Below are 14,262 nucleotides of genomic sequence, written 5' to 3' on the forward strand. Positions count from 1 at the left end.
ATTGTCCTGGTTTGTCAGAGATTTACTGTAACTTTGTTTTGGGGGGAAAAAAAGACCTCCTCATCTTCTTGCTGGGCTGAGGGGCTGTGGCCACCATGCAGAGGCAGCCTGTGCTGACAGCTACCTAGGGCTCCCTTCCTACACCGCTGAGAACTGCTGCCCCAGCTCACCTGTGGGCCCAGGTGATGTCCAAGACAAGGACCAGACGTCCCGCCGGACCAAGTCTGAGTTGTGGCTTCCCGTCCTGTATACTCAACCTGCTGTATTACTCTCTCTCTCACACACACACACACACACACACACACACACACACACACTCTCTCTCACACACACACACACACACACACACAGGGAACATAGTTATCGCCATATTTTGCACATTACTAAATCTTATTTCTTTCTCTCCTTTTCTCTTCTACCCCACCCATCACTCAGAGAAAATTACAGTGTTTACTTGTTAATCCTATTTATACTTGGTTTTACCTTCTAGACAAATTATATGGATTTTTTCCAGTCTCTTCAATGTGGTCCTCTGCTCCCAGCTATGCCCATTTCCTCTCTGCTTCTAGCTACCCCTGTGGATAGGATCCTCTAATCTTAGTATCTCAAATCCTACACATACACACCCAGGGGTTGCCCCTGCCCCACTTTTGCTACCGGTGCTGCATCCACCACCGAATACGAGAACGTAGGTCACAACCAGCAGCATCTTGACTAGGAAGACCTCATGGCTCCTCAGGGTGTCCCCGAAGCCACATCTCAGAGACCCTCCAGGCCCTCTCCTTGGTCACTGAAGACTGTTTGTGGGTGGAGGCTGCACTGTGCAGTCATGGAATGAACACTGGGTTCACCCTGGGCTCCCTCTCAGGCCAGACATGAGGACATTGCACCGGATGGTCTTTATGGCCCTCCCGCAAGGAAGCAGGCTGGGAGGTATGGAAGTGAGGCCTGGGGAAGGCCAGGTGGCTTCCCTTCCTGGCTGTGGCTCTGCGGTTCGTGAAGGGCTGCAGGGCCAGAAGCCTCCTTCTGACGCTCAGGCACCTGCCGTGCTGTGGGATGAGCAGGAATGAACAGGAAGACTCCAGATCAGCTACAATTAACTAACTTTGTCTCTTGAGGAGTAGGCCTTATTCTTAAAGCTGGAAGGGAGAAGAAAGTGAAACGTATGACTGGAAGAAAGGCAGCGAGGAAGGAAGCTGGAGCTACAATACATTTGAAAACATGCAGATCGACCTTACCCTTCAGAGTGGTATGAAGATGACTGTCATGTAGCCTCTGAGTCAAGTCCCTGAGAAGCACAGAACGTTCTCCAGATGAGGAACCTGGAGAAATAAAACAGGAGGACACAGAGAAGCTGGTCTGGGAGTTCTCCTGAGAAACGAGGCCAGGCCCTCACCCAGCAGAGAGCGGTGAGGGGCTGGGAGGGCGAGAGCCCTCACAGGTCAGGCAGGCCTTTCTCCGGCAGACCTGTCCATGGGGCTGGGAGGAGCGTTATTTCTCTTTCTGCAAAGAGCTTTTCAGGTGGTGCTCCTGGCCCATTCACCCTCCTGTGTCAGATCACAAGTACAGCTGGTCCTCTGTCGAGTGGAAGGGAAGAGAACATCTAAGCAGCTTTCGAGTGAGAGAATTTCCCATGAAGGGCTCAAAGCACCTCTTCAGTCTCTTTTTACAATCGCACTCTCATGCAGGCCCCTGCCTGGGACCTTGAGATGTCTAGAACAACAGAGGACCAGGGGGAGTGGGGCGGGAGGGAGACAGGAGACATTTGTTCCCTGAATGGCATCAAACATTTGTTGTTGATCTACTCCCAACTCCTCCCCTCCATCTCGAACACCCCTCACCCTGCCCCACTGCACCTCGGGATTTGCTTGCAGACGCTCTGCACCCACAGGGCAGACCCACTCAGGTTACTAAGAACCAAATCCTCACGGCGCTGACTCATCACAGCCCCCTTCTGGGTTTCCAGCTGGGATGTCACAGGTGATGGGCCAGTGCGGGATTACAGCCAGCTCCATGGGCAGAGCTCTTTTCCAGGCTGGGACACCAGAACCTGAATGGTGGGCCTTTCCCTTTTTTCTCTCTCTCGGCAGCTAAATCTAGACCCCGTCTGTCTGCCTGTTTCCCTTTATCCCAGCTAAAGGGAACATTTTTAAAGAGGCCAAAAAGCCAGGAACACAGGCCAAAAGCACTCCTAGTCCTGAACACCCAGTAGAATGAAGGGGTGCTCCGCAGCTCTAAAGTCTCTATGGTTTTAAAGAGGTTCATACCCAAGAATCCCACCTCCAGAGATTTATCTTAATCAAATATTCAGCAAAGGCAAAAAAGTCCTATGCTAGAAGAGCTACATCATAACAAAAAACTGGTAGTGATCTAAATTTCTAAGAGTAGAATTGTAAGATGAATGGATAAAGAAGATGTGGCACATATATACAATGGAATATTACTCAGCCATAAAAAGAAATGAAATTGAGTTATTTGTAGTGAGGTGGATGGACCTAGAGTCTGTCATACAGAGTGAAGTAAGTCAGAAAGAGAAAAAGAAATACCGTATGCTAACACATATATATGGAATCTAAGAAAAAAAAAAAAGGTCATGAGGAACCTAGGGGCAAGATGGGAATAAAGACACAGACCTACTAGAGAATGGACTTGAGGATACGGGGAGGGGGAATGGTAAGCTGGGACGAAGTGAGAGAGTGTCATGGACATATATACACTACCAAATGTAAAATAGATAGCTAGTGGGAAGCAGCGCATAGCACAGGGAGATCAGCTCGGTGCTTTGTGACCACCTAGAGGGGTGGGATGGGGAGGGTGGGAGGGAGGGAGACGCAAGAAGGAAGAGATATAGGAACATATGTATATGTATAACTGATTCACTTTGTTATAAACAGAAACACACCATTGTAAAGCAATTATACTCCAATAAAGATGTTAAAAAAAAAATTGTACACAGCCATTAAAACGGTAATTATGTTGGCTATAAGTCACCACTGAATAATAAATAGTTGTTATTATTTGGTGAGAGCTTACTGTATCAGTTGTTCTCAACCCTCAGGGCACATTAGAATCTCCTGAGCCCAGGCCTCACCCCCAGAGAATAGGCTTCAGTTGACCATGTGTGGGGTTTGGACGCTGGTACCTTTGAAAGCCCCCAGTTGATACTACTGTGCAGCCAAGGCTGGCAGCATGGTACTGCGAGGCAGGTGCTTTTCTGGGTGCTTAACAGCCCCAAAGTCTCTTTACCTATCTCTCGAGGCACATTCATATTGAAGACAATGGGTCTGGTGCCCCCACCCCGTTGGGGAGCCCCCAGTTTGGGCAGTGCAGGATGATACTGTTTATCTCTAATTTATTGCAAAAATATTTTTGAGGATAGTCTGGCTATTTATTGCTTGATAACAAACCATCCCAAAACTTAGAGTAAAATAACCACCCTTTTATTATGCTCACAGATGATTTGAATCAGGAATTCAAACGGATCACAAGAGGAATGGCTTGCCTCTTTTCCATAATGCCTCTTTTCCACAGTGTCAGCTGGGAAGACTGGAATCTGGCTATCTTCTGGCTGATGGCTGAAATCATCTGGAGACTTCTTTATGCACATTTCTGGTGTCTAGGCTAGGATGACTTTAAAGATGGACTCAGCTAGGACTATCAACGAGAGCATCTCCACTTGGCTTCCCCATGTGGCTTGGGCTTCCTCACAGCACGGAAGCTCATGGTTCCAGGAGCAGACGTACTAGTGAACAAGGCAAAGGCTGCATGGCCTTTCTGACCTAGCTTTGGAAATCAGTAGCATTAATTCCATCACACGCTATTACTGAAGTAGTCACAAACCCATCCAGATTTCAGAAATATCTTGGAGGTAGAATTGGCAAGATTTAGTGAAGATTGAACATGGGGAGTGAAGGCAGGGACTGTCAAAATGCCAATGTTATAATGTCATATGACATGAAAAGAATACAAAAATTATATGTATACATTATATGTATCACAGTGCTTATAGATGAGAATTAAATGCAGCATGCAAAAATGAAAATTGTATTTTAAGGTGATAGCAGCATAGTAGCTCATCTTTAATATTACTTAATCGTTTTAGTAACTCTTCTTAAACCTCTTTACCTACACCAAACCTAAGCTCTAATAATCCCTGAAGATTGTTGTTGGACACCAGGCCCAGCATGACTCAAGTAGTAAGTCTGCTTTCCAAGCACCACATTACAAAGTCACCCTTGTCACTTCCCTGCTCGTGTAGAGAACAACCGCGCTGCTCACACTGCAGACCCTGGGCTTCTTCGGGCTCCTGGTGTCACGGGAAACGACGAGGAGCAGGCAGGGACCTGCCTAATCTGGGGTTCTAATCCGTCTTCTTTCTTTTCCCTTTAGGCTTTTGATATTATGAGAGTGACACATGGCAGGGAGCACAGCCTGATTGAAGATTTGATTCTGCTCTTAGAAGAATGTGATGCCAACATCAGAGCACCCTGAGGGAACCCCCCATAGAGGGAGAGACAGCTTATACCTTTACTGAATGCCTTATTGAGGTCACACACTGTATTTTGTTTGTTGTGTGAACCTCCCCTATTGGGAATGCTGTTCTGTATTTACTTTGGTAAATAAAGTCAGACATATGGTTTGCACACCACATGAATCTTTAGTTGTAGAGAAGCACGATTATAATAAATATAAAAAACTTGTTTGAAAAATGCCATCTGGTAATTGTTTTCTTTGCTTACTCACTGGTAATGTTTAAGATCGCAGCATTAAAGATAGAAAATCCTATTAAAAGTGTAACAGAATAAGTTGTAACTTTCTCCTTAGATATACGGAGGGATAGTTGGATAAAAATCAATGTTTTCATATTTGCTTCCAAGCAAAAACTTACTTAATGTCCATTTTGGCAAGAAGCAGGATTTTCAGATGTTGTCTTCACTGCTTGCAGTAAACGATATGTGTGTCCATTATTCACTTCCAGATACATCATCTCCAACACAAGAAGTTTTACTCTAAATCCTAGAAAGACGTCATGTTTGTTAGGTTTTATTAGAAAAGGACAGGAGGTCTTCTTAATGAAAAAAAAACTGTTTTTCATACGTCTCATGGCTCTTTGTGTAACTCATTCTGAGCACTTTATAACCCTTCGTGTATGCCATGCTTTTTGGAGGGGAATTTTCTTCTATAAATCTCTATGTCTAAGGTTCGACCCTGTGATCTACATAGCGTGGGGCTCCATTATCCTGCAGGAAACAGGGTTCTAACATCCCAGCTCAAATCAGGTTTGCTTTCTTTTCTTTTTTCTTGCTATTATTCCCCAATTCTACGGCCTGCTTTTCCACTTTCTGCTTTAGACAAATACAGAAACCTTTTCTTTTCCTCTAGCAAATAATAACTTCTTTCATGGCTCTGTGACCCTGTGAGCAGTTTAGTCCCTCAGGCTTAGAGAAGACTCCAGTAGTATTACTGAAGCCCTTGATTCCTGCAGCTGACAGGATTCTCAGCTTCCTGTCACCCACACCTTATTTTACAAGCGAGAAAATGAGATACAGGGAGTGATGGCAGAATCCAGAGCAGCAACTCAGGAGCTTCCCCCACCACCCCAGAAGGAGTGGCACGTCCTCCGGCCACGTGGCCGCACTGCGGCAGCAGCCGTGTCAGAATGACACATGGACGTCTGGTCGAGCCAGAAGGAACCACCCTCATTTTGCAGCAGAGAAAGCTGACGCCTAGAAACTGGAATCCACATGAACACCTGGCGGTCACTGTGATCCCTGAAACGTGCCTGATCTCCCGCACGCTGATGAGTTCTGCAGCCGTTTCGTCAGCTTGCTTGGCTCGGGCTACTGTCCATCAAGAATCAGGCACCTCTAAAGCACACAGTATCTCTAATGGCCACAGTAGCCCAACGAGGTAGGTGTTTTGAAGCCCATTTTATAAGGAAACTGAGGCCTAGAGTTAGATGCTCTGGGATCGCTCCTGATTTACTAAGTGACCTTGAGAAAGTGGCTGAATCTCAGTCTTTTTGAGAGACCAGTTCTACCCAATTCAACAAATACGTATTGAATGGTTATTGTGTTTTTAGGAAAAAGAGATATAAAGGCTGAATAAGGTGTGCCCCTCATCCTCAAAATGCACACTGTGTGATATGGTATTTGTATCAGTTAGCTTTAACTGCATAATAAACTATCCCCAAATAACACTTATTTTGTTCACTATTCTGTATGTCAGCAGTTTGGCTGGACAACTGCTTCTGGTTTGGCCCAGGCTCCACATACCCCTGCCCTTGCAAAGTCCCACTGCAAGAGCCTGGATGTGTGGAGAGGAAGAAGTTGTGGCCATGTATGCGGTCCACCATATCAGCCCTTGCACTCTTTTGGCATTATGGAACGTTTAGTGATTTTAATGAAATCCATAGACCTTGGCTTGGCTGGTCTCAGCTGGGCACACTCACTGTCTGCAGTTACTGGGGGGTCAGCTGGGGAAACAAGGGTGACTGGGGCCATGTAGCTCATTGGGCTAGCCCAGCCTTATTGACGTTGCAGCAGGGTTCCAGGAACAGTAAGTAGGCAAGCCCCGAAGTGCAAGCACTTTTCAAATCTGCTTGTATCACCTTTACTATGTCCCATGGGCCAGAGCCAATCACAGTGCTGGCCCAGAGTCAAGGGTGGATAGACTCAGTCAGAGGGGCCACAAAGTCTATCACAAGGGCATAGATCTTGGGAGAGAAAGACGTCGTAGACGTTTATGCAGTCCCCCATGGCAGCCCTTAAGCTATCTTGGTGTTATGGAACATTTAATGAATTTGATGAAACCCACAGACCTTCTTTCTAGAAAAACATATATACACATGAGCAAGTTGCTTGTTCACATTTGCTTGTAGGATCAGGGATTCTTGAACTTCCTACGGCCCATCAATGGATTCCCTGGGGTCCTTCATCTAATGAAAAATAGACTTGCTGCCTTTCAAAAACACTGTGAATTGTATTGTTCCTAATTTTTAACTCATTAGGAAAAGAAAAACGCCATAACAGAAGGTAGGGGTAGTAACTTACGTGCCAAATGAGCAGAGTTCACCGATAGAGCCCCATGTTTGCCAGTATTCTGAATGAAAGTTATCAGTCAGTGATGATCCTGGATTAAGAGATTTGCCTTCACGCCTCCTAGAGAAAGCATGATAGGCTTTTAAATCCCTCTCAGCCCACCTCCAGTTTTCTGAGCAAAGCTCCTTTAAAGGAAGGGGCCCAGCCTGCGCCAACTTCTAATAGAAAGCAAACATTTAAGCAATGGTAAACATTTACCAAACAACTCTACAGCTAAATAATTTTGGAGAAGGGGAAAGGAGATGGAGAATATAATTTAAAATCCATGTCACCGGTGGCTGACAATTTATTGCTGCCCCAGCCTCCATGACTGCTATTTCATTAATCCATAGTCACTGTAGCGGCAGGCTTTTTTCACATCAGTAACTTGACGCCATTAGTTGCTCCTCTGGGATGAGAACACATTTAAACTGAAAATGAACACGCTGGGCATAATTTATGGCCATGCCACGTGAATGCCAAGGGTGCAGGGCAGGAAGGCTGCCGGGGAAGCCTGCTCACTAGAGAGCTCAGGACAGCCTTCCTCTAGCCAAGCAAGAGCGCCGGGTGGGTGAAGAGGGCAGCCATCCTCTGATGAAGCCAGACAGCCACAAAGCACAGAGTCCCCTCATTCAAGCTTCACTGCAGGGATGAAAGAGCAATTTCATATGTGGGAGCCCCCCACCTCGAGTTACGCCCTGAAAATTCTTTTCTGGCCCAACCAGGAGGTGATGTTACACTCACTGAGAGTAGCCCACTGGGGTTCCACAGGGACATGGTTCTGAGCATTGTCTGTGAAGCAGTACAAAATCCTATCACTGGCAGCAGCTTTGGGAAGACACCAGAGCCCTGCTTTCACCTGAGCTCTGTAAGAGGTCAAGCTGACTGAGAAAGCCCAGCAGTACCCCCCCCCCAAAGTGGGACACTCGACCTTTTTGAGGTTTGTAAACATCAAAATGCTATTGGTTCACAGTCACTATATTCAAAACCAGTTCAAAATATATCAAAACTCAATTCTCTGTTCTTCATATTTAGCTCAGCTCCATCATCGTCCTTCTACCCTTCAGCACAGAAACTCAGAGCCACTGACTCTTCCCTTGCCCCTTATCAGAGGAATAAGTTCTGTCTATTCATCCTCTGAAATGCTTTTTTAAATTTCAGCCATTTTTATCCTTATCCATTTCCAGGCTCTTCGCAGGCCCCCAGCACCTCTGCAAAGACTTCCTCGCTGACCTCCTTGCTTGCCATCCCTCTGTCCCCTGTCCTCCATCTAGCTGCCAGTCATCTCCCCAAAACACCTATTCCGTCATTTCCTCATATAACTCCTCTGCTCAAAAACTTACAGCGGCTCCCCATTGCCACCACACTCGAAGTCTAATCTTCAGATTGGCATTGATGGTCTAAACCACCAAATCTTACACTTACTGATCCCTGTGTGGCCCTGACGACCTAGCTGGACCAACTGCTCCCCCCACCACACACTCTGAGCTCCTGAATTATGCCCTCTTCTTTATCACTTCCTTCTTTTGTTCATACTGACTAAACCACCTTTCTTCTCCAGCTATTTAAATTGAATCCATTCTCAAAGGTCTAGCCCAAGCCTCTTCCTTTTTCTTTTTAAAAAAACATTCAGATATGTTATAGTCTATAACCAGAATTATTCTTTTTGATGCTCAAGTTGTATCAGCCTTGGCTACTGGGATCGTCCTCAAGCTGGATCCTGTGTCCTGTGTTGCTGTGATTTGGGAAACACTTTTTTGCTTTGGGGTGCAGCAAGATACTCCAGGCTCACCTGACACTTTTGCACTCTAGACCTGGAACGAACCATTCTTCAAGGAGCTCTGGTTCCCTTTACTAAGGAATGGTACGTAGAAGCCCTGATCCGGGCACTGTGTTTGCTTATTGCTCCTAGGGAGTCACTGCTTCCTCGGCCTTTTTAAAATCGTGAGCTCACACTGACACCACCAATTAAAATCCAGCATCCTGGGTATTCTTCCTCTTTCTCCTTCCATATTTGTACATATGTGTACTTATACACACAAAATAGTTCTGAAATTATGACTACAACCATTACTAACAGCAAACCTACTAAGTGAAATTTAAGATTCTTTTCTAGTGCTTTTGGTTCTTAGGCAAAAAAAGGTTGTATTTTCAAAATACTATGTTTAAAAATTATTTGAATTAAATTTTCCTGTGTGATTATGTAATCAATTTGATATCCAATTAGGTTTGTTTCTTTTTTTATTCAACTTTAGGGTTTGCCCCATTACTGACTTACGCTGGCATATAAATATCAATATAATATATATTAACATAGATTATATTTTGCTATTACAAATAATGCCATAATGAAAAAGCTTGTACCTACGTTTTTTCATATTGCTAGAGATGTATCTTCAGGATAATTTCCTAAAAGTGGAATTGCTGAGTCAAAGGGTAAATGTATATGTAATTTTATTAGGTACTGTCAAATTTACCTTGAGAGGGGTTATAAAATAATGCCTGTGGGGCTTCCCTGGTGGCGCAGTGGTTGAGAATCTGCCTGCCAATGCAGGGGACACGGGTTCAAGCCCTGGTCTGGGAAGATCCCGCATGCCGCAGAGCAACTAGGCCCGTGAGCCAGAATTACTGAGCCTGCGCGCCTGGAGCCTGTGCTCCGCAACAAGAGAGGCCGCGATAGTGAGAGGCCCGCGCACCGCGATGAAGAATGGCCCCTGCTTGCCGCAACTAGAGAAAGCCCTCGCACAGAAACGAAGACCCAACACAGCCAAAAATAAATAAATAAATAAATAAATAAATAAATAAATATTGAAAAAAAAAATAATGCCTGTTTCCCCTCAGCCTTGCCAACAGAGTGGATTCTTCTAAGCTGATAGGTGAGAAATGGTATCTCAATGTAGTTTAAATTTGCATTTTTCTTATTAGTGAAGTTGGATGTCTTCAAATATTTGAAGGCCTTTTGCCTATCTTTTGTGAACTATCCTTACATGTCTTTTGTCCATTTTTCTTCCAGATTTTTAAAGGTTTTTTTCCTCTTGATCTTTATATATTAGGGAGATTTTCCCTTTACAATATTTAATCTCTCACCTTGGCATTTGCTTTTTGACTTTGCTTTAATTTTTTGCCCTGAGTTCCTTTGGATAGGATTTTCAAAAGCATTCCATAAGAACTCTATTCCATGACAATCCAGCTTCCAGTTATAAAAGTAAGCACTACCAACCTTCCTCACATGGTTCTTGACACATAAAAATTCATGAGTTGGTTGATATTTTAAAATTCATTCTTCTACTACCCATTCTATGATCTTCTTGTCTTCAGTTAGCACCTTGCCTTGTCAAGGTGCTGACCTGGTGAAATGATTCAGATTTTCATTCCTGAACTGTCCGGATCCTTAGTGGTTTTGCCTTTGTGGGTTGCGTCAATCTTCATTAAACTAGTTATACAACTGCTAAGATGCACTTCAGAGAATCCCCTGGGTTCAGACATGGTCCTCCTTTACCCCATTGTATAGCAGCAATTTGATACTGAGATCAGTCAGTTCAACCAGATCAGTAATCTGCTCTTCCCCTGTTGACTCAGAGGCATGAAGAGCCCCAAAAGACTACATGGCAGTCTCAGTTCCCATAATAATGGAGCCACTTTTGCATTCCCTGAGGAATCATTCCTCCCTTAGAAAGACATTTAAGCCAGCAGATCCAAAAGTCACAGGAATAGGAAGCAAAAATCTGCAAATGCATTATTAACTGTAACTGTGAGAGAATATTATTTACAACCCCCAATTTGAAAGATAAATGCCAACCTACCTAGTATATTAAAAGTAAATGCAGGGCTTCCCTGGTGGCACAGTGGTTAAGAATCCAACTGCCAATGCAGGGGACATGGGTTCGAGCCCTGGTCCGGGAAGATCCCACATGCTGCAGAGCAACTAAGCCCATGCGCCACAACTACTGAGCCTGCGCTCTAGAACTTGCAAGCCATGACTACTGAGCCCACGTGCCACGACTACTGAAGCCCCCGTGCCTAGAGCCCTGCTCTGCAATAAGAGAAGCCACCACAATGAGAAGCCCATGCACCGCAACGAAGAGTAGCCCCCACTCGCCACAACTAGAGAAAGCCCATGTGCAGCAACAAAGACCCAACGCAGCCAAAAATAAATAAATTAAATAAATAAATTTTTTTAAAAAGTAAATGTAGAATAAGGACTGTAAGTCTCCCAAATTGTATTTCCAATGAAAACTTTCTTAGGAAGCTACTGAATGATTTTAATACTCTAATTTTCTTATCTTGTCTCTCTCTCTTTCCTATTTTCTATCTTTTCTATTTTTGTCTTACTTTATGAAAGATTCTCTCCACTTTAAGTCTCAAATTTTTATAGAAATTTTTTCACTTCTGCTAGCATTATTTTTTTAACTTTCAAGAGCTCTTGCTTTATTCTCCAGTGTTCTTTTAAAATAGCATCTTGTTCTTGTTTTACAGATTCAGTATCTTATCTCTCTAAGGACAAAGAGATAATGATAGTGGGGAGAAGGTTAATTTATTTTTCTCTGCATAATTTGTTTCTACCAAATTACCTTTTCTTTTTGTTTGTTTTATTCTCTATCAATCATTCATATAATATTTTTTTCTCAAATATCTGGTGACCACTGGCTATCCATTCATAATTTAGAATAAGATTCCATAAAAACTGATTGGACACTTTATGGCTTCTGATTATGGAATGCTGAGTTTTGTGTCACAACTCTCTCATCAAGAACAGTGAAAAATGCCAGGGGGAAAACACAAGAATAACGTTTAAAACACTGAAGAGAGTAAGAAACACTGAGGAACCTCGAGGCTAATTCTTGGATGAAAGCCTGTAACAGAGAGGTTAGTGAACTATTAGATATCAGAACCAAAGCTGCTTGCCCATGAAAGGCATTTGTCAGTGCCGCATACTTGGATTTCAGAGGCTGTATGGGGAAAAGGGGACAGAAGTTAAGTCTCATGAAATCCCTAAAGTGGTAAGACTTAAGAGAGATTCTGTTTATATTGAACTGGGACCCCAAAAGGCTAAATACTTATTGTAAGGGGAGATAGGCTCAGGAATGTCTTCATGTTGAAAAGAATAATAAATTAAAAATGAAAGGAAAGGGGAGGCAAAAAGAAGACTCTGTAACTCTAGTGCCTAAAGCCTAGTCCTTATGTGAATTTACTATCCAAGCAGGCAAAGTCTGGGCTGACCAAGGAGCCTCAGGTTGTGAACTGACTTGGGATGATTCTCAGCTGATAATGTCCCCTAATCTCTGGCAGAAACAAATGAAAAACCTCACTGGAGAAGGGTACATTCATCCTTGGCCTCTGGGAAAGCCCTCAAGTCATTTTTCAAGGTCAGTGACTGACCAGTCAATGGTAATCAGGAACTGAAGAACAAAGGTGACACGGGTATGTACCAGGAAAACAACAAACAGCAGCAACACGCTCACATCCCAAATACAGAAATATCATAGACGTACTTTAAAACAATTACATTCACTATTTAAATTAATAAGTGATAGATTTTTAAACTACAGAGAATAAGGAATAATAAGAAGTGAAACAGTATATTTGAAAAAGAATCATACAGATTCTAGAGATAAAAAATACAATAACTGAAATGAAAACTGCAGTGGATACCCTTGGTAGCCATTTGGTCGGAGTAGAAGAAAAAATTCGTGGACTGGCAGATGGGTCTGAAGAAATTATTCATAATGCAGCACAGTGAGAGAAAAACATGGAAAATATAGTAAATAAGTGAAAAGGTGAGGAGGAAATAGTAATCAGGTCTACCATACACTTGATCTAATAAGACCCATAAGGATAGAGGAGTAAGAATACGCAGAATATAATGGTTGAAAATTTTTCAAAACTGATAAAAGCATTAATCCACAGATTAAAAGATCCAATGAATTTCAAGCATGATAAATAACAAGAAATTCACAACAGGTACATCACTGTGAATTTAAGAAAAATGAAAAAAGAGAAAATCTTAAAAGCAACCAAAGTAAAAAGGCAGATTACCTTCAAAAGAATGCCAGTTAGAGTCACAGGTGATTTCTCATCAGCACCACTAGAAGTCAGAAAGAATGGAATGCTGTTTTCCATTGATGAAACTGATCAATGAAATTGATGAAAGAAAATAATGGTCACCCTAGAATATTAAACCCTGCAAAGGTATCTTTCAATAGTAAGGTGAAATGAAGACATTTAAAACCAAAATCCAGGGGCTTCCCTGGTGGCGCCGTGGTTGAGAATCTGCCTGCCAATGCAGGGGACACGGGTTCGAGCCCTGGTCTGGGAGGATCCCACATGCCGTGGAGCAACTGGGCCCGTGAGCCACAACTACTGAGCCTGCGCGTCTGGAGCCTGTGCTCCGCAACAAGAGAGGCCGCGACAGTGAGAGGCCCGTGCACTGCGATGAAGAGTGGCCTCCGCTCGCCACAACCAAAGAAAGCCCTCGCACAGAAACGAAGACCCAACACAGCCAAAAATAAATAAATAAATTAATTTTTAAAAAAAATTTATAAAACCAAAATCCAAGAGAGTTTATTAAAAGTCCCTTACTGGAAAAAAAATCCTAAAAGATGTGCATGATGCGGAAGGAAAGTAATCACAGATGGAAGGTCAGAGTTGCAAAAAGAAATGGAAAAGAAGGAAAATGGCTACTATTTGGACAAATACAAATGAAGTTTATCTTTACAAAAGAGTAATAATAATGTCTACTAGGGTTAAAAAATGAGACATAAACACTAGATAACAATAAAAGTATACAAGGAGGGAGTAAATAACGTTGAAATGTTCTAAGGTCCTTGTATGGTCCAAACCATACAAGGGTAAAGAGTTTGATTAACTTTATACCTTGATAAATTAATTATGCATGTTTTAATTTCTAGGGTAGCCACCAACAGGACAGAGTCAGAGTGTATAACTTACAAACTCTTAGAAGAGAAAAGGGAATTATTTTTAAAAATACTCAGACATCTCTTATCAAAAGAGTAGGGGAGGGGGAAGCAGGGAGGCAGAAATTTTAAAATAAGAGGGAAATTTTAAGCACAAAATAAGATATTAGATTTAAATCTAAATATATCAGTATTTACACTAAATGTAATTTAGTAAACAGAGTAAATACACAGTAAATGTTTCCACTAAAATAATATCAGATTGGATT

At 42.9% G+C, this 14,262-nt stretch overlaps 1 protein-coding gene across 1 annotated transcript in view; it reads left to right on the forward strand.

The window, feature by feature from the left end:
• Positions 1–13,311, forward strand: part of SMYD3 (SET and MYND domain containing 3) — a 714,015-nt gene extending 700,704 nt beyond the window's left edge. The window contains exon 12 of the mRNA XM_082341269.1: positions 4,390–13,311. Within this exon, the coding sequence (XP_082197395.1) occupies positions 4,390–4,491 (102 nt within the window). The 3' untranslated portion in view covers positions 4,492–13,311. The remainder of the gene's footprint in view (positions 1–4,389) is intronic.
• Positions 13,312–14,262: the final 951 nt, after the last annotated feature.

This window comes from Balaenoptera borealis, assembly GCF_965194805.1.
Source record: "Balaenoptera borealis genome assembly, chromosome: 1".
NCBI classification, from domain to species: domain Eukaryota; kingdom Metazoa; phylum Chordata; class Mammalia; order Artiodactyla; family Balaenopteridae; genus Balaenoptera; species Balaenoptera borealis.